At 36.9% G+C, this 22,971-nt stretch overlaps 1 protein-coding gene across 1 annotated transcript; it reads left to right on the forward strand.

Annotated features, from left to right (window-relative positions):
• The first annotated feature begins 1,247 nt into the window (after window positions 1–1,247).
• Window positions 1,248–22,842, forward strand: SLC35D1 (solute carrier family 35 member D1). The gene is made up of 12 exons (XM_015829169.1): window positions 1,248–1,360; window positions 2,692–2,725; window positions 2,817–2,903; window positions 4,021–4,088; window positions 8,173–8,244; window positions 8,781–8,849; window positions 9,719–9,821; window positions 11,180–11,272; window positions 18,859–18,926; window positions 19,760–19,838; window positions 20,185–20,267; window positions 22,196–22,842. Exons 1-12 carry the CDS (start codon window positions 1,248–1,250, stop codon window positions 22,302–22,304), a joined length of 978 nt encoding a protein of 325 aa, XP_015684655.1. The 3' UTR covers window positions 22,305–22,842.
• Window positions 22,843–22,971: the final 129 nt, after the last annotated feature.

Consider the following 22,971-nt stretch of genomic DNA (forward strand, 5'->3'; position numbering starts at 1 on the left):
ATGAATATTTGACTCACTGTTTTTCCTCCACATCTGGGTTTTAGAATGGCTCATTCAATTAAAAATATATCTGGGCTTTTCATGTATAGTGCTTTGCATACATCATCGTTCTCACTTCTGTTGTGCAATGGGAGTTGGGTCTGCTCTGAGCCCGATCAGTGAAATTTCAACTCAAAGAAAGTTTAAGTCTGCAGGTTTTCTTTTTCTTTGCACTTTTGATCTTCTAGCTGCCTGCCTGAATTCACTTTTCCTTGTAAAGTGATTTGTGTTCTTCAATTGACTGGATTAAAACAAAAAATCTGGGTCAAAGGATTGTTTTTATACATCATCTTCCAAACCAACTTTTTCTGCTGCTGTGAATCTAAATCTTCCTTACACAGACGCTACCATGGTTCTCAATTTAATTAAAGATTGGGTCACCATTGTGTATTGCTTAAATATTCTTAGGAAACCTCAAGAGGATGATGGGGAAATGGTACAGGTAGTCCTCGACTTACAATTGAGCCCAGAATTTATGTTGCTAAGTGAGACATTTGTTAAGTGAATTTTGCCCCGTTTTACCACCTTATTGCCACAGTTAAGTGAATCACTGCAGCTGATAAGTTAGTAACACCGTTGTTAAGTGAATCTGGTTTCCCCATTGATTTTGCTTGTCAGAAGGTTGCAATAGGTGATCACATGACCCCAAGACACAGCAATGGTTATAAGTATGAATCAGCTGCCAAGCATTTGAATTTTTATCAGATGGTCCTGGGGATGCTACAAAAGTCATAAGTGTGAAAACCGATCAAAAGTCACTTTTTTTTAGTACCGCTGTAACTTTGAACACTCATTATAAATGAACTGTTGCAAGTCGAGGGCTGCCTGCACATTGATTTGGTTCGCCTGCTAGCTTAAGTATGTTCTGCTTTACAAATGAAGATGACGTGATTTGTCCAGCCTTTCTGGAGGACACCGAGGAAAGCCGTTCCTAAAAGTAACAGGATCTCTCCGTCAGCAGTTTCTCCCCCGAAAACCCAAGCCAGGCCTCCCCCTTCCCCCCCCCGGGGAAGGGCGAGGCCGACGTTTCAGCGAGGCTCGAGCGCGAGAGGGCCCGAAAGAGGAGGCACCGAGGCGGGGGAAGACTGCAGGGCGAACGTTGGTACAGCCGCCCGCACGCGTCTGCAGTTCGTCGACCGCACTTTCCTCTTCGTCGAGGGAGCCAGCGGCATCATCGACGGGGTCGAGCGCCTCTACTCCTCGACCGCATGGCGGCGGCCTCGAGCCTCTCCGGCTGCCTCAAGCTGCTGGCCGCTGCCTTCTACGGCTTCAGCTCATTCCTCATCGTGATCGTCAACAAGAGCGTCCTCACCAGCTATGGGTAAGGAGGCGAGCCCGGGCGAAGTTCTTCGGCGCTTAGCCCCGGTGGAAGTTTTAGGGGCTGGGGTGGCGGGGTGGCGGCGGGTGGGTTGCAGAACGACGCATGCAGCAACCGGGAGGGAGACCGGTGAAGCCGGCGGCGGCTCCTGCTTGCTTGAACCGCTGAGCGGGGAAGCTGCTTTCACCCGCCTCGGAGGCTTCTGCAAAGCCCCAGACCGTTGCTCTGGGAGAAAGCCGCCTCCCAGTTAACGGGGAAGGGCAGCGACGCCCGCTCGTCTCTAGTGTGGATGCCCGGCAGGAGGTTTTGCAGTCGCCTTTTAGCCTCTCCTCAAATAAAACCACTTGTAGGTCTCTCCGCTGAGAAGTTGCCCGTTGCCTTTTCTTCTCTAGGACAGGGATCTCCTGTCGTACAGGTAATCCTCGACTTACAACAGTTCAGTTAGTGACCGTTCAAAGTTACAACAGCACTGGGAAAAGCGACTTACGACCGTTTTTTCACAGTTGTGACCTTTGTGGCATTTCCCCCCCCCCCAGGATCATGTGATCAAAATTCAGATGCTTGGCAGCTGGGTCCTACTTAACGATTGGTGCAATGTCCCAAGGTCGTGTGTGATCACCTTTTGCATCCTTCTGACAAGCAAAGTCAATGGGGAAGCCAGACTCGCTGAACAACAGTGTTACTGTGCTAACAACGGCAACGATTCGCTTAACAATTGGGGCGAGAAAGGTTGTAAAATGGGGCAAAACTCACTTAACAGATGTCTCGCTTAACTGAAATGTTGGGCTCAGTTGTGATTGTAAGTCGAGGATTACCTGTATTAGGATCTCTGGGGCTGAAATGAGTTTTGCTGATTTCTGCGGGTTGAATTTGGAGGGATTGGTTGCGGTCCGCAGCGCCATACTTTTCCAGAGAACTGACTGACCAACTGACTGACTGGAGTAGTTTGGGGTTGCACTTGCCCTTCCATTCCCCTCCTTGCTTTAAAGATTCTTTGGAAATCTTCCTTCGACGTTACACGGTTTTAATTTGCCTCCAAAGACGCCCTGTAGTTTACCTTGTTAATTGTTCTGTGTCCTTGCATCTTGACGTGCTTGTGGAATAGGTGTACTATAGGAAGTGCATTTGTGCTGAACATGTTAGGGCTATGTTTGCAAGGGCGTTGGTTGCAAGGGCAAAGAACACGAAGTGCATCCCTTATAGAATTGTTTTAAATGAGGGTAAAGGTAGAGGCAGGCCATTTCTCCTGTCACTGGCTAGCATTCTCTGTTGTGCATGATTTGTCAAAGTTTCAACTGTCTAGTACGGTTTAACATGTTTGTGGTTTGTTGCAGATTTCCTTCCTCGCTCTGTGTGGGACTAGGCCAGGTTCGTTGAAGTCTACATTTCAGAAATTCTCTAATAGGGCGGGCAGGGGGAATTGGAGACAGTCTAGTGATTTTTCTTCCTTCTCTTACAGATGCTGGCCACCGTAGTTGTCCTTTGGGTGGGAAAGGCACTCAGGGTAGTCAAGTTTCCAGATTTTGATAGACATATACCTCGAAAGGTACGGCGTGTTTCTTGTCTCTCTCCTTCCTCTCTCCTAAAACTAATAATTATTGGGATGGAAGTAATGAATAATCCTTTCACTAAGGCAAATATTGTTGTATTTGACAGAACACACTTTAAAATGCATAAAAAGTGCTGTTAAATATGCATAATTCTAGCCTTTATTTTGTATAGGATTATTCTCCTAATAGATGGATAAATGCCAAATGTATATTTTGGCACCCTTCCTAAGAGAGGAGTAAGCCTCGGCGACCCATTTTCTATACTTCTAAAAAAAGCTTATGGAGCTTGTGGAGGAGTAGAAATATTCTCTGAAAAGAAATACTTTGCAGTATATGCTGCTTCCCTGTGTGTGTGTTTAAATTCTTTTTTCCCTTTTAAAAGAGGCTCAGGGAAGTTTCCACACAGGCTCCTATTGCCTCTTCCTGAAGTGATGTAAAATTTTCCCTTTAGAAATATTATCACTTAAATGTAAAAGGACTTATTTCCAATTAATATTCTCTTAAAATACAATCCTCTGTATGCTGGAATAAATAAATGAATGATCCTATTTCTGAGTAAACTTTGATAAGATTTTGTTTCACATAACTGAAATTTATTTGTGTCAGAACTCCCCAGTTATGAATCTTGAGGCCATTTACGTATTAAAAGAACTTGTTTAGCAGACCATGGAACAGTATTAAGAGTAGCTGTTTTCTTTATTTATACTGATGTCATGCCATAGATTCTTAGTGTGCTATTAACGTACACATATGAACAAGTGACTTGATTTAAACGTGACCTCAGTTTATGAATACTTTGCCTTTACATGCCCAACATAAGTTGAAATAATAGATGTTCTGTTAATGGCTTCATAAATGAACAAAGTCTTGAAGAAAAGAAGGATGTATGTGCTTGTGTTGTAAATTGGATTTCAAAATTATATTTATCTGATGTGCTAAAGCCGTTAAGCCATATTTAAACAGCATTGGGCTTTTTTTCCCCTCTAAGGCTTCCCTTGTGGTGTGCCTGATGAAAGCTGTTCATTACAAAACTGTCATTGTTTAAATGCTAGGTCTTAAGACGACGTTATCTGTTCATTGGGTGCTATTTTATCCCTTTTTATAATTTTCTAGACTTTTCCACTACCTCTTCTCTATTTTGGGAACCAAATCACAGGACTGTTCAGCACAAAGAAATTGAAGTATGGATAACTTTTATACATTTGTGAGGTTATAATTTTATTATGCTTTTATTAAAAACTATCTGTATTAGCAGGAGCTCAGCTCTAAAGATATTTCTTCTGATTACTTCAAAATACTAGTTGCTCTTGGAATATTATGGTGGAGTGTGTTTTTAACGAATGGAAGAGTGCTTGATAAGCCCGAAGAATAATGAAAGGGGTGATATCAGCTAGATTTCTATATAGATTATTCTCTTGCATCTCAGTCATGTAGTTATTGAACTCAGAATAAATCCTGTTAATGTTTACTGGGATTTTCAAGTAAGAATGTGTAGGAGTATTTGTCTGGCAAGACACACATATTACTCTGCAATCTTGTATTTGTAGTCAGGAACATAAAAGTGGAAAAATTACAATAGAAAATGCATATTCTTAAGTAATAAATATTTTCTCAAATTAGCCATCTGTGACTGCATCCATGCCGTTAGCTTAGCAATGTTACTGAAAGTGGTTTGCCAGTGCTTCTTCCAAGTTATATATTTTTTACATCTGTGCCTAGCTAGCCATCCTGGAATATCCTGGTTTAATCCAGCCCTGGATTAAGGGGGGCAACACAGAGTTTTCCCCTTATCCTATTGTGCCTTTATTTTTTTCACTGCCACCCTTGACTTTAGTTATCAATCCTTACTGAATCTTCATAGCTTGTCAGTTGAGCAATGGAGGGCATGAAGACCACCATTGTTGAGCTGTTTTTAGGGTATCAGTTGGCCTTACTTTGCCACTGAAATCCCCTACCTAAGTCTTGACGTAGGGGACTAAGTCATCCTGCTTAGGCATTGCTGCCTGCTGAGGCATTATTACAAATAAAAGGTAACGTGCTATTTGAGCCCTACCATCTGTATGTTTGTTCTGTCTCTTTCCCAGTTCACTTGAACTTCTCTGGTCAGTTGTGAGTGACTGGAACTGGGACACTGTCAATGCCTTTCTGAAGTAAAGAAGAATGCCTACGTTGAGGGAGGTATAACGTGCCCTTTCTTGATGAGGCCAGCCATAGATCTTTGGCAAAAAGAAGGTGGTAGATGTTCAGTTATAGAGGATCCTAGAAGAATATTTTATCTGGATAAATATCAGTTAGGTTTCATGCCCAGTCATAGACATTGATCATGATGATTGATGATCAGCTGTGACTTTGATAAGGGGAAGATTCCTTCAGTGCTTTTAAATCTTTTGGTGGGGATTGACTCCATTGACCATGGCATCTTGCTAGACCACTTATAAGGGTTTCAAATTGGGAGTACTGTTTTATGGTGAGTTTAATTTTACCCAATGGCTGGTCCAAGTCAGTAATAATAGGAGAGCAGCACTCAAGCTTGCATCTATTCCATTGTGGAGTGTTACAAGGCTTAGTGCTCTCCTTTGTGTTATTCAACATCTCTATAAAGTCAGGTCAAGATTGTGTCATTTCAGGATTGAATATCATCAGTACGCTGATAACACTCACTTTCACATTATTACCCTGTATTGAACTAGTGTTGCTGAGTGTAAACTGCCTGAATTGATATCTGAAGCTCATTATAATCTGGATGAAGCAGAAACAAACTAAAATTCAGTTATATAAGTAGAAAGACAAAGTTGCATTTGTAAACATCAAGTTGATCCATTAACAATGGACCTGGTAATCATCCTGGATGGGGCTGTGCTCCACCTGAAGAAGTTAGTCTGTGGATTGGGTCCCCCTGGATTTATAACTCCTATTCAAATAACCGATGGAAGCTTTTGCCCAGTTCTGGCTTGTAGCCAGTTATGACTATCTTGACCAGGATGTCCTAACAATAGAAACACATGGCCTAAAAAACAACATGTGGTTGAACATAGTGCAGACATTCCATGTGGTGCTGCCTTTGGAGATAACCTAGAAAGCAGCAGATCAATTGCCAATGAGCCAATCCCACCATTAGAAAATAATACCAATTCTAAAATCCCTACAGCGGCTTTTTGTTAGCCTATGGGCCCAATTCAGAATGATGTTATCATTTATGAAGCCCTGAATAGCACAGACCAGGTTGCATTAAGTACCATGTTACCAATTAGTTCTGTCCCTGTTGTTTCTGTGGTCCATGGCATTTTGTCTTTTGTGTTCTCTCCAGTATTAAAGAATGTGGTTTTCTTAAGCAACATCAATTTATTTTCTGATTGAAATGACAAAGTGCCACTTATAATAAAATAAAAACATAAATATCTATGGGAAATGAAATGGTTCTTTCCCTTCTATTTAATAAGATCATTAAAACCTTCCTATTCCAACAAGACTCTGGCTCCAGTTGGTTGTTATGGGCACTCTTTGCACTCATATCACTGCTTTACATTGTTTATTTTTTAATATTTGTGTTTTTTTAAATTATTTTCGTTGTACATCTCCCAACGTTGTAAGCCAGGATTTTAAAAAAAGATAAATAAAATAAATAGCAAAGTGTCACTTTTTACTACTACCTTAACTTAGATATTTCATCCTCCAGTTTACCTTTTTATTTTCTGGGTAGGCTTCATAGTGGAGTACTGATCTGCAGTTTCTTCCTACTTTTCTGCGTCTGTTTTTTAGGGTGTAATTGAAGTACTTGACATACTTCAAAAGCACACAATGAGTGTTAGAGCAGTCCAGTTCTATGTGCAACAAAAGTAAGTTTGACTGTATAGTAGTGGCCAAAATTGTGGAAACCTTTTGGAAAAATGTATTTTGAGGTTTGATGGCTAATAACAGCACTTTTTTTTGGAGTAGTACCATAAAACTATATATATCAATGGAAATATAATTTAATCAAGAATGTAATGCAACAAAGTTTGTTCAATTATCTGTACTGTATTCTATGAAAGGTTATAGCTAAATAACCAGAAAAAGGAAGCACAACTCGCTTAGGTTGATATCAGGTAGCTTTCCTTCATCTGATTGTAGCCAATGAGCATGAGTGTTTAGAGAGCCACTCAGGTGTCATCTTGTATTGGCAATGAGCCAATCAGATCACAGTAGGATTCAGTTATTGATGTCATGTATTGAAGCTGAGGAGGACATTTGTCAGTGTGTTATGTGACCGCTATCAAGTTGGTTGAGTTTTTTTTGTGTTCTTTCATTTGGTAAGCTTGTAAAACGTAATAAAATTAAAAGTAATGGTGCAAAGAGTTGACTGGTTGCCCAGAAAGCGATGTAAAATAGTATTATTAAGTGAACAAGGCTACAGTTATAAAGAAATTAGAAGAAAAATTGGTGGAAACTTAACCAATTTTGGCCACTACTGTAGCTTCCCCAGCACATGGGCATAACTGTGGCTGTTGTTTCCATGACACAGACATTCCTGCCTATACTCCATCTGAATGCCTTGTTAGAGACATTTACTAGGTTGAAAACAAAATTTAGGATGGTGCTGACAAAAGGCCTAAAGCAGAAAATAATAATATTATTAGGAGACTTTTGTAAAGTTCTTGAAATATTACGTAGTATTTAATTGGACTACTTTGTTAAAACAAAGATATCTTAAAGTCTCATACCATATTCCTGTATTTAATTATATATATATTAATGAAGCCTTTAAAAGAAGCATTTAAAAGTATTCGGTTCTGAGAAGTTACTTTGACAAGCTGCTGTTCTACTATCTTATCTCAGAAATACAATACACTGCTATGTACAGAAAGATACTGGGACATGTGACCTTTATCAAGTGGTTATGGAATATTGTTAAATATAAGTGTAAACTCAGAACTTTGGAGTTTATCTCATTTCAAGGGAATAAGATTTGGAGCAAATACATGTATTCCTTAATAATCTGTCCATAAACAGTTTAGTAGAAATGTGCTACTTTGTCTATGTTTTTGAGCTTCATATTTATTTATAAAACTTTTTTTACTTTTGGGGTTATGCTAGCGCAGACTTGGCAGATCGTCTTTTTTCTTCTTACTCTTTCTGGCAGTGTTGGAGGCAATCTTTCCTGCTTATACTTTTCTTATTTAGTGCTTATAATGGTTTATCTAGATTAGCTTGGTATGAGAATACTGATTTAGGGCATCTCAAGAGGATTAGCTTATTCAAAACATTTTTTTTTATTTTCTTTCTTAGTCTGCCAATGTTTACAGTCCTGAGACGGTTTTCCATTCTGTTTACAATGTTTGCAGAAGGAATCTTACTCAAGTGAGTTAAAAAAACACTATATATATTGTTTCATGTGTCTGTGTTGGGCACAGTTCTGCCAAATTTATTATGCTTCATGGTCGTACTGTAGGAAGCAAGAGAACTGTAAAGCCACGTGGAACCATCTATTATTTCTGTCTTTTCAATGAGCAGCATGGATGTGTTGTGTATTTTTCACATTTGAAAGTCCAGCAAATTCTTTAATTCTGTTGAACTTTAGTGCATAATTTTGTTTGTTTTTTGTAGATAACCATCCTTTTTTGTGTGTAGTTCATAGGTTAAAAACTTGAATGTGCTGTTTGTAAACATGGTCAGGTTGCTTGCAAAGTCTGGATCATCTTTGGGCTAAGTGCAAAGAACCTAGGGAAGCAGATAGTAATCTTCCCTGTTGCTATAGTAACATACACAGGACCTGGTGGAAAGCACATCAACAGCATTGCTGTATCTTGATTTCTTGAAAGTTAACTGTTTTCAATCAGAAAAGCACTGAGAATTTCTGAAAATTTGCTGCAGTAATGATTAAGCTTTCTTTTTAGGAAAAAATTTTCTTGGGGAATTCGGATGACAGTATTTGCAATGATAATTGGTGCATTTGTAGCTGCAAGGTATGGTTTGATTTTTTTTGCTAATGCTTTTTTCCTATTTTCATACCAAAATGTTAAGTAGTTTCCTATCATTTAGATTCTGTTGAATGGTGAAAAGAGAGTGCAAATGTAAGTTATTTCCTGTTACTGTAGAACTAAAATAATAAAGCAGGTGTACTTCTGAATTAAAATAAAAATGGAAAGTTTGTTTCTCTAATATATAAATTCCCATGCAAAGAATAAACAATAGAGTTAGAAACTATTGAAAGAGTGTATTGTCTGAAATATTTTTTAAAAAAATTCTCTGTAGTCTAGCGGTAGGGCTTTTTGTATTTTGTTGAATATTTCATCAGGATGAGTTAGCAAGACAAGCAGAAAGTTGTAGTTCTTAACATCTCAAGGATTAATAGCCACTTACGTTGGCTAAGGAAGTTAGCCATTTTCTTCTGCTGCTTTCAGCCACTGTTATAGTTTTCATGTTCCATAACAAATCTGTGATTGTCTCATTCTATTTATTTTAAGTTGCAGGTTATATCTTTAAATCTTTAAATCCACTTTGAATTATTTTGAACTTAGAGCACTGCCCAGTTAGATATATTTACATTTTGTTGAGTGGTGTGACTCACCCATTAAGGAAGAACAGACTGTACACAGAAAAAAGTGTGGCTATACCCTTCCTTCCTCCAATCTCTTACAGGAAATCAGTTATCTATTCAAGTGCAGCATTGATCATATTTATATCAAGTTAGAGCATATATATCAGGGTTCATCAGATGCCTACCCTTTTCTGGAATACTGTTTACAAACTTGCAGGATTGTTGTAAATTATGTTAGTTCTGTATTTGTAAATGTTACGAATTTTCTGCAATTTAAATATCTCTTCTCCATAGTTCTGATTTGGCATTTGATCTAGAAGGTTACATTTTTATCTTGATCAATGATGTCTTGACAGCTGCAAATGGTGCCTATGTGAAACAGAAGCTAGATTCAAAGGTAGGGTTCCCCTCACTGCTTCATGTTGCTATGCTGATCAGTAAAAGATAAATAAAAATGTAATTTTTTTTGTTGCTGTGGGGTAAGCTATTCCATAGGTTGATCTGTTCTGTGTCTAGTGATGTGCAAAATGTTTCCTTTTGAAATATTGCAAGCACAAAATTTCATGAAACACCCTGCCTCAAAATTCTAATATTTTGGAAGGATCTCAAGCTTGAAACATTTTTTTATCAACCTTGAAACAGATTTTTTTGCACTTCAGGCATGAGATGGGGCATCTTGTGAAATTTGATGCTTGAAACATTTTAAAGGCTTCCGTGTATAATTTGTCAAAGTATTCTTCAATTCCTTGTTGAGGGAGATGTAATTTAGCTATATTTGGAGAGTAATATCTTCCTCACTGCTGCTCTCAATCAGCACTTCTGTTTCTACCAAAGGACAACTACAATACTGTTGGTGTCCTTGGGTTCAATAACACCAGAAGCATTAACACATTCTGCGGCACAATAGTACCCAACTATTTTTACTGTGACTTTATGCACAGTAGACTGCATATTTAGCTGCAGAAAATCTTGAAAACCTGTGGTTTTTAAGGTTAGGTGAAACAGGATAAGCAACTAAGATGATGTTACTAAAATGCAGTGGTATACTAGTGTTACCTAGCTATTATAAGATTACTTGGTTATTCACACATATTTAAGGAACTGTTATATAATTATAAGATGGTTTAGTGACTTATCACCAGTTTAAGTAACCAGTGTAACGGGTTGCTTTCTAAGCAGAGTGAATTGAGAGCTGGCTTGCTAGCTGTGAAAGTGGATAAGTGTCGATTAGATCATATGCTTTCAAATTGTGGATTAACTGAGTTAACAGCTTGCTATGGTTAATTGAGATAGATTTCTTGCAGAGAGGATACAAGTTATTTCAGGCAAATATGTAGTCTAAGAAGGGCAGATTTAAGTTTATTCTCCATATTTATCAGAAAACTACTAGATTAAAAACTCATCCAGTTTACACCCTGAATCTGTGGGTAAAAAGTACTGTTTTCTCTGAATATTTATCCCTGTTAGAGATTGGCAGAATGAAGAATAAAATGTGATGTGTATTTCACTTATATGTCCATTTAATGTATTTTTTAAATAGGCACCAAACTGCAGAAGATATCAATTATATTGCTGCACAATATTTTCTGTTATATTCTTTGTGCCATGAGTATGAACCTGGTATGTGTTTAAGGATATGATAAAAACAATCACATTATTTGGATGGGATACCTACACTCTTATTTGTGTAGCTTTCTATGTAATGTATTTTTCATTTAAGATACATTTCTGGTTTTGTTTTTTTTCCATTCCCAGGAGCTGGGAAAATATGGTCTCCTTTATTACAATGCACTATTCATGATTCTTCCTACTTTGGGCATTGCCTACTTTACAGGAGATGCACAAAAGGTAACTTTTTTAAAAAAAATAAAATCCAGAATGCAAGTTTTACACCAAAACTATATAAATAATTCCATTTTATGAAATATTCTTCTACATATCATTTGGAAATTTAGGACATAGAATACAGCTTGTCAAGATTGCTTGCCAATATGTCTAAATGTGGCAGACTTTGATTCTCTTCCTTTGGGGTCCTAGGTTTTTTTTTTTTTACTTATGTGCCTCTTTCCGAAGTGGCTTACATTTAAAAAATGAATATATCAAAATAGAAGGAAAGAAAGCATTTACCAACTATTTATCATGGTTGCAGTTAAAGAAGCACAATACAGATTTGGCACATAAGAAAGAAATTATATAAAATCCTGAACTTGGAAAGTAGCTGAACACTAATGACATTAAGAATAAATAACAAACACTAATAACATTAAGAATGAATAGAGTAACTCCAGTTGATCCATTAGGTATCAGATGCAACTAACATACAAATGAGAGAAGTAAAATAACTGCTGTTTTTGTGATATTGTACTTGCACCCGAAAAGAGCAATGCTTGCATCTACTGGGTCTTGCAGTGCAGCTTCTCCAGCTTAGTGGTTGGAGATCATGCTGGTTGAGAATTATGGGATTGATTGTTGTACAGCTTTGGTGGACACCATGTTAGGGGAATTAACACAAAGCATATTGGTGCAATGATACTTCAATGGTGGCTTGCCTATGTCAGTATAATAAATAAGTGTGTCCTTATGCTAATGCGCATATTTATTTTTGGTATCTCACACTTCCTACAAAGATACAAAACGTGAATTTCTGTATAACAAGTAAATTATTTTTAGGTTATTGTGAAGTAGTGTCTCTAATTTTATCAATACACATCTTACAGCAAATATTTTATTAACTGCCTGCATTTCTTAGGATTGCAGGAATATATTTCCTTTGTTGTTAGAATTTCAGTTCGTCTCTCCAGTTCCCTGCATTTATATTCCTCCCCAAATACTTCTTTGTCTTCATCGTTTTAGGAGAAAAGGCAAGGATGTGACTGTATGTATGTAACTACTCCAACTGCAGGGCTTACTTTGTATCTCTATGCTGCTGTTAACAAGGTGTGCCCTAGAATATAATTCAAATATATTATTCTTCGCTTTAGTAGCTTTGAGTTAGGTTTATTTTTTAAAAATAAAACATTACATGAAATATTAAATCTGGCATGTTTTTCCCACTGGATTTGCACTCACTCTTTTCAAACAACAAAATAAAGAGTGTGGTGTTACGTAGAAGTTTAAACAAAACGGCCTTTTGTAAATGAATATGTATAATTTGGCTTTCCTCATCCTAGTTAAAGAATCTTTTCTGCTCCAAAAGAAGCAGCAAGACACTTAGCGCTAGCAAGGCCTAGCAAGTTCTGAATGGCAGCCAGCCAGAATACAGACAATGCCTAATTGTTTATAGTTGTTTTTCTAAGGGAAGTGTTTCAGGTAGTGTATTTACCCAAAATGAAGATAATCCTGAATTTTGACCACAAAGGAACAGTAGATAGAAAAAAAAATACACATATGATTCTCACAGATTGGCAGCTTCCCAATCTTGGCAACCCTTCTCAGTTCTAGAAGAATTCAGTCCTTGAGATTCCTCCTCCCCAAATGAATAAATGTGTCTGCCTCACGAATTTGTGTATGTGAAAGCTCAGCCAGAAGTAATAGAGAATAAGGAAGATGGCTTTGATTGAGATATGCACAAATCGTTTCTGAGGGAAAAAGAGTTCAAGCGATTTTAGTCTAGAATGGCCAGATAACGTTTGGAAATGGCTCAGACAAATTCTTCCCTAATTCATTGAAAGAGATGGAGATACAATCTCAATAAAAGTAATTGTAGTCTTTCTGTAAAGTTGATTTCATGGTCTGGTCTATCTATAGGGCTGACAGAAGTCACCCTTCAAAAGAGGTTTAGGATAAATCAATATTCAACAACTAAAGGTAAAACATCATTGAACTTGATCTCTGGGATTGCCTTCCTGCCGTTTTGTTGGCAGCATTGTGAAAATGGTTTCCTACGGCATTTGTGGGATATATTTTTTTTCAACAGGCCAGTTTCCAATCCTAGAATTTTTTTGGATGGGGCTTCTATCTATGACTCCTGAGGCTGCTAGAAAAAATCTGGTGGACAAAACAGTAGTCAGGCAACTGTCAATAAAGAATCCCAGGATCATATCCTTTGCTACATAGAAATGGGATTTCAAAGGCTAAGTATTATGGTTAAAAGGACAATCCAAATTAAACTCAAGGTTCCTCTCTCACCATAAATGGAGGGATAATTCAGTCCTGTGTTCCACACAAACACACTACTGCTACTGTCATTGGCTTTGGCTAGTGCTAGGGTAGAGGAAAAGCCATAGAGTGAGGAAGGGTGTGTGTGCAGAATAGACATACAAGTCCTAATAACAACTCCATGACTAGACTTTTTAGGATTTAAATGAGCATTGATTATTAATCATTTGTTTGAAAATAGAAATTAAGATGTTGATGGTACTATCTGGTAAAAAGGTTATTATAAAACATTGGAATGTGTTTTTCAAGAAAAAAATAGTGAATTTGTTTTCAGTGACTTAAATGTTGCACATAGGATCCACTTTTTTACATTCTTGCTGTTTGTGTTGGGAGATTTGTATATTAAAAGAGAAGAATGTGAGTATTGTGCTGTATTCTAGAATTTGTTTTAGTCAAGTACATATTCAGAGGCCTGGGAAATCACAGGGTTGTTCATAATAAAATTATATTTAGGGCTGAGCCTCTCTCCCTTTATGTGTTAGCTTATTATGCACTGATACAGTATGTAAGTGCAAATTGTAACCTGTGAAAAGAGTGGATTGTTGTATTTTTTTGTTGGTGAAGTTTTAACAAGAGGAAAATATTTGTCAGTGAAATTAGCAGGCTATGTGTCAGCCATGAACAATTGTGGGATACATTAGTTATATCAGTGGTTCCAGTGAACTGAAAATATTTTGTGGCATAAAATCTAATTATTGCTGTGATTATAAAATTCATGATAGGTATGTTTCTGTTATACTTTTTTAAAATCCTATTTTCCAGCTCATCTGTGGTTATGGGTCAAAAGTTTTTCTTTTTCTTTTGATACTAAGCAAATAATAATAATAATAATAATAATAATAATAATAATAATAATAATAATAATAATAATAATAGTAATAGTAATAATAGTAATAATAAAAAAAAGTTGGAAAGGACCTTGGAGGTCATCTAGTCCAATCCCCTGCTCAGGCAGGAAACCTTATACCATTTCAGACAAATGGCTGTCCAGTTTCTTCTTAAAAACTTCCAGTGTTGTAGCTGTCAAAGCAAGAACATCCAATATTAGCTCACAACTTCTGGAGGCAGGTTGTTCCACTGATTAATTGTTAATTGTTTTTAACTGTCAGGAAATTTCTCCTTAGTTCTAGGTTGCTTCTCTCTTTGGTTAGTTTCCATCCATTGCTTCTTGTCCTGCCCTCAGGTGCTTTGGAGAATAGCTTGACTTTCTCTTCTTTCTGGCAACCCCTGAGATATTGAAACACTGCTATCATGTCCCCCCTCGTCCTTCTCTTCATTAAACTAGACATACCCAATTCCAGCAACTGTTCTTTATATGTTTTAGCCTCCAGTTCCCTAGGCATCTTTGTTGCTTTTCTCTGTACTCTTTCTAGAGTTTCAACATCTTTTTTACATCTTGGTTACCAAAACTGGATGCAGTATTCCAAGTATGGCTTTATCAAGGCATTGTAAAGTGGTATTAACACTTCACGTGATCTTGATTTCATTCCTCTGTTAATGCAGCCTAGCACTGTGTTGGCTTTTTTGGCAGCTGCAGCACACTGCTGGCTCATATTTAAGTGATTGTCGACTAAGATGAAGAGAGAAGGCGCACAATATTCTCTTGTGGGAACCTTTTTTTTTTTTGGCTGGTGAAATCTTAGGATCATCATTCTCCCCAAATGGTTATTAGAAGATTTTGTTCACAAATATGATCAGCTTGGGTTATCACAGACCTGGGCATTTTACAGCCCTTGGGCCATATCCAGCCCTTTGGCTGTTCCTGTCTGGCCTGCGTAAGATCAATTGGAAATTAGAAATCAAATGCAAATAAGTGTAAGTCATGCATGCAATATAACCACATTGATTTTATTTTGAAGGAGGCTATTTTTTTTTCAATTTACATATATGCATGCGTGCCTATGCACATTTACAACTCTATTAATTCATCCCTCCACAACAGAGCCACAGTTTCTCATGTGACCCATTGGGAAAATTAATTGCCCACTCCTGAGCTATAACTAGATACAAACTTTTGAAATATCAGAATATTACCTGATGCTCTCTCCTGCAGGGGGCCTCCTATTAGCCCCTTTTATCTGTACTTTTTTTAGGCATATTTAGCACTGGACAGAAGTCACCTTTATTTTCATTTTCTAAGAAAGCTTCTGAGATCTAGAGTATTTGGGATGTACTGGCATCCCAAACTGGAAATTCCTTCCTTATTGGAAATAAAGACAGTACCAAAGCTTGTCTTTGCAACATATACCAGGTTACAATTTCTGAAATGTTCAAAAGATTTTCTAAAAGTAGAAACTCTGGTGGGTCAAAGAATCTATCAAAAGCTTTTATGATTTTCTGAAAACACGTTTTTTTAAATTAATAAATAGATCTCGATACTCTTGAAACTCTTGATTTTTAGTAGCTTTCATGCTTTTTAAAAAATGCTAATAAAACAAATTTTATTAATAAAATAAAGTCTGCCAGAACTATGTTTCACTGGCTATTTCTAAGCATGTTGCAAATAAATTATGGTATATTATTTATATTTACTTTTCTCTCCAGTGTTCTTCTGTGTGAATGTTTAGATTGTAAAAGCATTATAGCATTTATTCCCCCCCCCCAATTAAGTGTTTCTTTTGATTTTACCGAAGCTCACTGGGAAATTATGCTTAATAAAGTTTTCCTTAACAGTCTAAGGTTTGCCTTTTTTATAAATGTAGTGCTTAATACCCAAGTACATATATTTTATTGATAGGTTTTTATTATTTCTTTTTAATGTTATTTTATTCTCATTCTACTACCTTAGGAATTACACTTCAACTCTTTACACACTTTACATATCTATTTTATCTTTTCCTGTGTGTCCTAATTTTCTTGATACTTTATAATTCTGGCTTTGTGTAAAATATTGGATCAATGACTGTAATAAACTTGGAACTTGTGGAATAAATTTTCCATTCTAAAGCACTCTTTGAATCTTTCTTCTTTGCCTGCCTCTTACGATGGTAGACGTGGCAAAGCAAAATGCTAATTAAATTGAGCCTTTTCAGACTGTAAGTTCATCTTTTCTGCGATAATATCTGCAAGAAGAAACCTACACCGCAAGCAAATGTTTGGGTTAGAATTGCTCCTATAATGAGCTTTTCATGTTATTTCATGAAGTTTCCTAAACATGGATTAGGGTGGGATCCAGTTCTCCATTCTGCTCTCTGTGAATGAATGCTGCACATAGAAAGCAAGCGGAGAAAACATCCCTCTCCCCCCAGATACGAAGGGAGCAAAGGCAGGAATCTGTACTCCATTTTTGAACCGTTTTATTTGTAAGTAAAACTATCGGCAGATCAGTAGACATAAAGCTTTTATGTGCAAGGCATTTAGGTTATGCATTCAGGCTAGATTTGAAAAAGCTTGTGAGAAGCAGTTTACATAGTGTGACCTGAAAAGTGTCTTTTGGAGTGGGATTTTAGGGAGGAAATCCAAACTGCTGTCATTTTATTTATATCCCACCTTTTTTATTTTTCTATTATTATTTTGTTTTTACAAATAACTCAAGCCGGCAAACATATCCAACATACCTTCTTCCTCCTGACTGGCTCAAGATATGTGCAGGGTTGCCTTGCCTTGCGGCGAGAAGGGCAACAAACAAATTTAATACATAAATAAATTTAAGTAAATAAATCAACACTGCATTATACTACATCGTTGACGTAAACAAGTCTCTGCCAGCCAGGCTCTGTTCCATTATCTTTCAATAGGAAGGTATTAGGCTGTATTGCAATGGAATGTGAAAGGGAAGATTTTAAAAGACATAACAGAAACTCAAAGTAATTGTTCACTTGAAATAAGACCCTTGTTAGAAGAAGCGTAAAGTTTCTTCCCTATTGCGGAGATAGACATCAATAAAAAGGTATTTACTTCCCTAATCAGAACATTGCATTCATGAGGAGGAGGAGATAATCTTGTTTTGTGAGTAAAATTTGCCAAGGTGTATTGAGTAGAGCTGTGGGACTTTATTGACATGCATTCCTTAGACCCAATCCGCTTTCTGTATTAAAGCTTTCTTTGTGTATCCCAGCGGTTCTCAACCTATGGGTCGCGACCCCATTTGGGGTCGATCGACCATTTCACGGGGGTCGCCAAGCAAAGCTGTCCGCCTTTTTTTTCCCCTTTTCCGGCGGGTGCCTTACCTCCCTTGGGCTGGGCCAGCTGGTGGTCGGCCTGCTCCGTCTCTGCCGCTTGCCAGCTACGCCTCGGCTGGCGCAGGGGGAGGAACCACGCATGCGCGGCGCTCCCGGGCAGGGAAAGTCCTCGACTTACGACCGGTTGGGTAGTCCTCAACTTACGACCGGTTTAGTCCTCGACTTACAACCGGTTGGGGGTCGCGGCATTAAAAAGGTTGAGAACCACTGGTGTATCCTAAGGTGTGCATTCCCTTTGCACTTTTGTGCAAAATCCCAGGTGCTCTGAACTGGCTCCTGCTGCAGATTGTATCAGTCCATCATCACTTTTCAGTCATCGCTGCTTGTAGCTCTATGACTTTAATAAAAGAGACTATTCAAAGTCCAGCTACTCCTCAAAAGCTTATCCAGAAATTACTTCTAACATTTAAGGAAATCTTTTGCAAACAAGACATAAGACATTTTAATTTATGGGAAGGACCTCCTGTCATAGTTTCATTATAGACGATTGAAATTCACAGATCTTTGGATAATTTTTTTTGATCTTTGCTGCAGAGGCAGCTGAAAAAAAAGGAAACTTGAATATTGTGTAATAGAGATGGCTAGATAATCTCTAAAAAGGAGTATGATAAAATATATTTTGATTTTTTTTCATTTTAACCACCAATAATCACCTTATAGGGAGATGGATGACATAAAAATTTAATAAGTAAATAAAATTTTATCTATTTATATTTTTCCTTGAGGTTAATAATGGTACAATATTAAAAAAAGATTGATCGGCTGTACTATATGTTAGGCAAAATGTTTGCCAGGCGTTATGGTATTATGATACACACTATTAAACAAATCTGCTATAATTTATAATTGCTATTGTCTCTCTTATCAGGTACTTCTACTTAACAGAGTAATACAGGATTGGATTTTATTTTTAAATATTAGTTCCCGTTGAGATGAACAATTTTTCACTGTATAAGATTCCGTACAAAAGGCATTTAGGTTTTGGTCTATGAATTCTGACACTATCATTTTTTTTAATCTTACTTGGATGAACTAGTATGAAAAATATTCCTGATTATTTGTCTTTCTATTAATATATGTACAATTTGTTTTCAGGCAATGGAATATAAAGGTTGGGCAGATACCCTTTTCCTTGCACAATTTACACTCTCCTGTGTGATGGGGTAAGAATATTTTATTTTTGGCTTCCCCAATGAATTAAAGCCTTTCTGGCAACTTTATTTTAATATATAGGATTTTCTGATATAATCAAATATGGCAGATTAGTACAGCATCAGAAAACAGTTGTTGTTGATATACAGTATCTTATGCATATTTCAGTAGTTTTAATCTCCAAAATGCTTTGATAGTAGCAAAAAGGGGCAATGCCTGATTCCAGTATATCCTTTGGAATATATTCTGGATTGTTTTTATTATAATTCTTCTGGACTAAATATAGAGTGAGAATTTAAAGCTGAAAATTCCTTTCTCCTCCTCCTCCTCCTCCTCCATGAATTTGTGTTCCATGAACTAAGTATGCCTGCTATTTTACAAATCTAAATGACTTGCTTTCTCAAATTCAAAAGTGGTTAATTCCCCCCCCCCCCTCTTTTTGAATAGTGCCTTCAGGAACACAACTGTTTCTCCAGGGACATCACTGAGAGAGAGAAATAATATATGTTGCAGAGTGGGGCAGTGGTTAAAAGTTTAGGAACAGACTCAAAAGCAAAATGGATATGTTAGGACTCAAAGACTCTGTTTGGATCTTATTTCATAATAAAAGTATGGATAATCACCATTGGGAGTTTTGCTCCCGCATCAAATCACATCTAATGATTTTGGGGTGTCTAAGGCACTTCAAAAGGGACTCTAACCCAGTATTGTTAAACATTGTTGCCAAAATTTCAGGAATTAGGTAGTCAGTTTCTGGTTTCCCAGAAACTGACTACTCATCTGTCTTTGGTCCATGTCTGAATTATATTAAATTGATTGTCAAAATGTTGTCTATCTTATATAGGTTTATTCTGATGTATTCAACAGTACTTTGCACTCAGTATAACTCTGCCCTTACAACTACAATCGTTGGTTGTATTAAGGTAAGCTCTTTAAATTTGTATATTTGAACATATTCTACTTCTTGAATTGAAAAGAAAATAATGGAGAATATTGTATTAGCCTGATATAGAAAAGATTGTGATCTGAATTGGCTTTTATTTATGTGAGAGAGAAATGGTAATTTTTGTTTAACAAATGCAGTATGTATAGGAAAAGCTAAGCCTGACAGATGGAGGTGATGTGGGTAAAGCTGTGGGATTTCATGCAATTTCTTACAGAAATTCTAAAGTATTATGGCAATTTATGAACATAATATCCTTCTTTCTAAGAAGTCTACTTAAGCATTCTGTTTAAAAGCTTAAATTCTGTTTATTTCTTTACTTCCAGAATATACTAATAACTTACATAGGAATGGTCTTTGGAGGAGATTATATTTTCACATGGACAAATTTTGTAGGATTAAATATTAGGTAAGTAGAGTATCTACCTTTTAAAGAAATAAATGGGCAAATTATGCAAGTTAATTACGGAGTTTATGAAAAGGTGCTTATAGTAGCTTTGCTGTAGCAGCTAGCCTGGAAATACCGTAAGTTCTATAGAACGTGGAAATATATTACATTTAAGGAACTGTTAAGATTAATATTATGGTACTTTTCATAAATTGGTACACATTTTGGGAGCTGCAGATGAAAAGGTAGGGAAAATTAAAGAAATAACATTTACATAACAAAAAAATGAAATGCATTCTAATATATTACTGTGCTGCATAGAACTACAGAATATGTTGGAGAACTGTGTCTGAATGACAGTTGTAGGCTTTGCTTGGCTTCTGGGATTATTTAATCATATGGATTGCTAGTTAACTGTTTTTTTATTGATATATGAGATTTAAGTTTGTTCACATGGGAGTCTGTTTTTTCTGCTATGGATTTTTCTTACCTGAAGAAGGGTATCTGTTTATAAATGATATAATTCAAGGATGTAGACTCCTTGTGGTGCAATAGGTGGCAAATAAATTTAATACATAAATAATAAAAACAATTACATACCTCATTTGAGTACTATCATTGACATTGTTTAAATTACTGTCTTTCTTGCCTTATGTTGGTTAGAACGAAAGCCTTATAATGAGCCTATTCACTAAATTATTTCTGTATCAAGAAATTAAAATATATTACAATAAAAATTGGAAGACTGGATTTAGGAAGGTTAACTTTAAATCAACAATTCTGATAAAATTGTATTTTTTATGTAATCACAAGTGCAAGTATTAAAATAATGGAGTTTTTATTTTTTTTCATTGGCTATTTATAGATGGCTGTTACCATTTCCTTCTAGTATTCACTAGGGCCTTAAATGGGAGCCCCTTCTATAAGAGTGCTGGTAGGAATAAAGCAAAGTTAAGGCATAAGTATACATAACAAGCTATGAAAGGGTAAAAAAATATTACATGTGTCAGGACATTGTTAGGCAAATGACGCAATTATGTACTTGCATCACAGCTTCTGCCCAAAATATATACAGGTAGTCCTCGACTTACAATAGTTCATTTAGTGACCGTTGGAAGTTATAATGGCACGGAAAAAAGTGACTTATGACCGTTTTGTCGCATTTAGGACTGATGCAGTATCCCCATGGTCATAGGATCAAAATTCAGATGTTTGCAACTGACCCATATTTATGACGATTTAAGTGTCTTGGGGTAATGTGAACACATTTTGCCACCTTCTGGCAAGCCATCAATAGCGAAGCCAGATTTACAACTGTGTTACTAACTTAACAATCACAGGGGTTCACTTAACAAATGTGGCAAGAAAGGTCGTAAAATGGGGCAAAACTCACTTAGCAACTGTCTCACATAGGAACAAAATTTCTTGGCTCAATTGTGGTTGTAAGGACGACCTGTCATGTCGTGATGTACATGTTGTCATGTGAGCCCCTGAAGATGCCAATGATTTGAGGCAAGAGTATTTAATGTAGGAAGAGACCTTTGGGTTTAAAACCCAGCTATTTTCAGCTATCAAGTATCCAGCAGCAGATCCTTGAGCAAACAGGTAACCTCCCAACGTACCTCTCACACATACTTACAACATGTCCTCACATTCAAAACTTTCTATCCTTCACCATATACACAATATAGGAGGAATTAAAATAATTCCACCTTTGTTACTAGGGCTGAAATAAAACATGGTACATATGTGCAGTTTCTCTGTAGGAAGAAATGCAAACTGGACTGTGGATGGTATGTGGGTGAAGAGACAAGATACCTGGCTGGGGGGACACAAATAATTTAGTGAGGGCCTTGTGGGTGTCCATGGCTGCGACGGTACTGACCACCAATTTAATATTTCATGAAGAAGTTTTTTGTTTATTAATTCTAAATGCTAATGTTTTGCAGTATTGCTGGAAGCCTCGTATATTCCTACATCACTTTTACAGAAGAGCAAATAAGTAAACAGTCTGAAGCTAGCATCAAGATGGACATTAAAGGAAAAAGCTCTGTATGACAAAAGGCATACTTACCAGAGTAACTCTCACTTTTTAACAAGAGGTGTTGACAAATCAGTGTAGTGTGCAGTCTCTGAATAGAAATGGCTACTTTGTATTTGCACAATCTGAAGATTGCTACCTTTGGAATCATTTATTTATACTGGACTGCACATACGATGTATAGATTGCATTTAGTCTGCAAGGAATTATGTATGTAGTGAAACAGGAGTAATAATGTCAAATGCAGCACAAGTGTTGCTGGTCAGGATTGGGCGCAGCAAGAAAATGCATCATTGAAACCAAACAAGCCTATTGTTCAAACTCTCATGGCTTTGGCTTGAACTCTCCAACTCTTAACTGCATTTTCCTTGAAGTCATGCAATCTGTATGAATGAAATGTATTTCCTACATCTCGCTGCATGAAGCTGTGTATAAATGATGATGATAAGATATTCTGAGCTGCAGTTTGTGGGGAAGGTAGATTTATATTCACAATCAACAGAAATGTTACCCATACAAATTTGGGACTTCTCAATGTCCCATCTATTTTTTCCCCTGAACCTAGTGAAGCACTTTTAAGTGTGTGTTACACATTGTTTGGGTATCTTGGCCAGAATTGTTTTTAAACTTTTATAGACTTTATAAGTACCTGTTACAGGTAAGAAATAGATAAATGTTCTAAAG

Source organism: Protobothrops mucrosquamatus, unplaced genomic scaffold (assembly GCF_001527695.2).
Source record: "Protobothrops mucrosquamatus isolate PMUCROS unplaced genomic scaffold, P.Mucros_1.0 scaffold_18, whole genome shotgun sequence".
Lineage (NCBI taxonomy): Eukaryota > Metazoa > Chordata > Lepidosauria > Squamata > Viperidae > Protobothrops > Protobothrops mucrosquamatus.

Excerpts from the sequence above, each read along its gene's own strand:
- SLC35D1 (XM_015829169.1), top strand. The coding sequence starts at position 1,248 with ATGGCGGCGGCCTCGAGCCTCTCCGGCTGCCTCAAGCTGCTGGCCGCT. Across the intron at positions 4,089-8,172 it reads TTCAGCACAAAGAAATTGAA|TCTGCCAATGTTTACAGTCC; the intron begins GTATGGATAACT and ends TTTCTTTCTTAG. Across the intron at positions 18,927-19,759 it reads ACACTCTCCTGTGTGATGGG|GTTTATTCTGATGTATTCAA; the intron begins GTAAGAATATTT and ends TATCTTATATAG.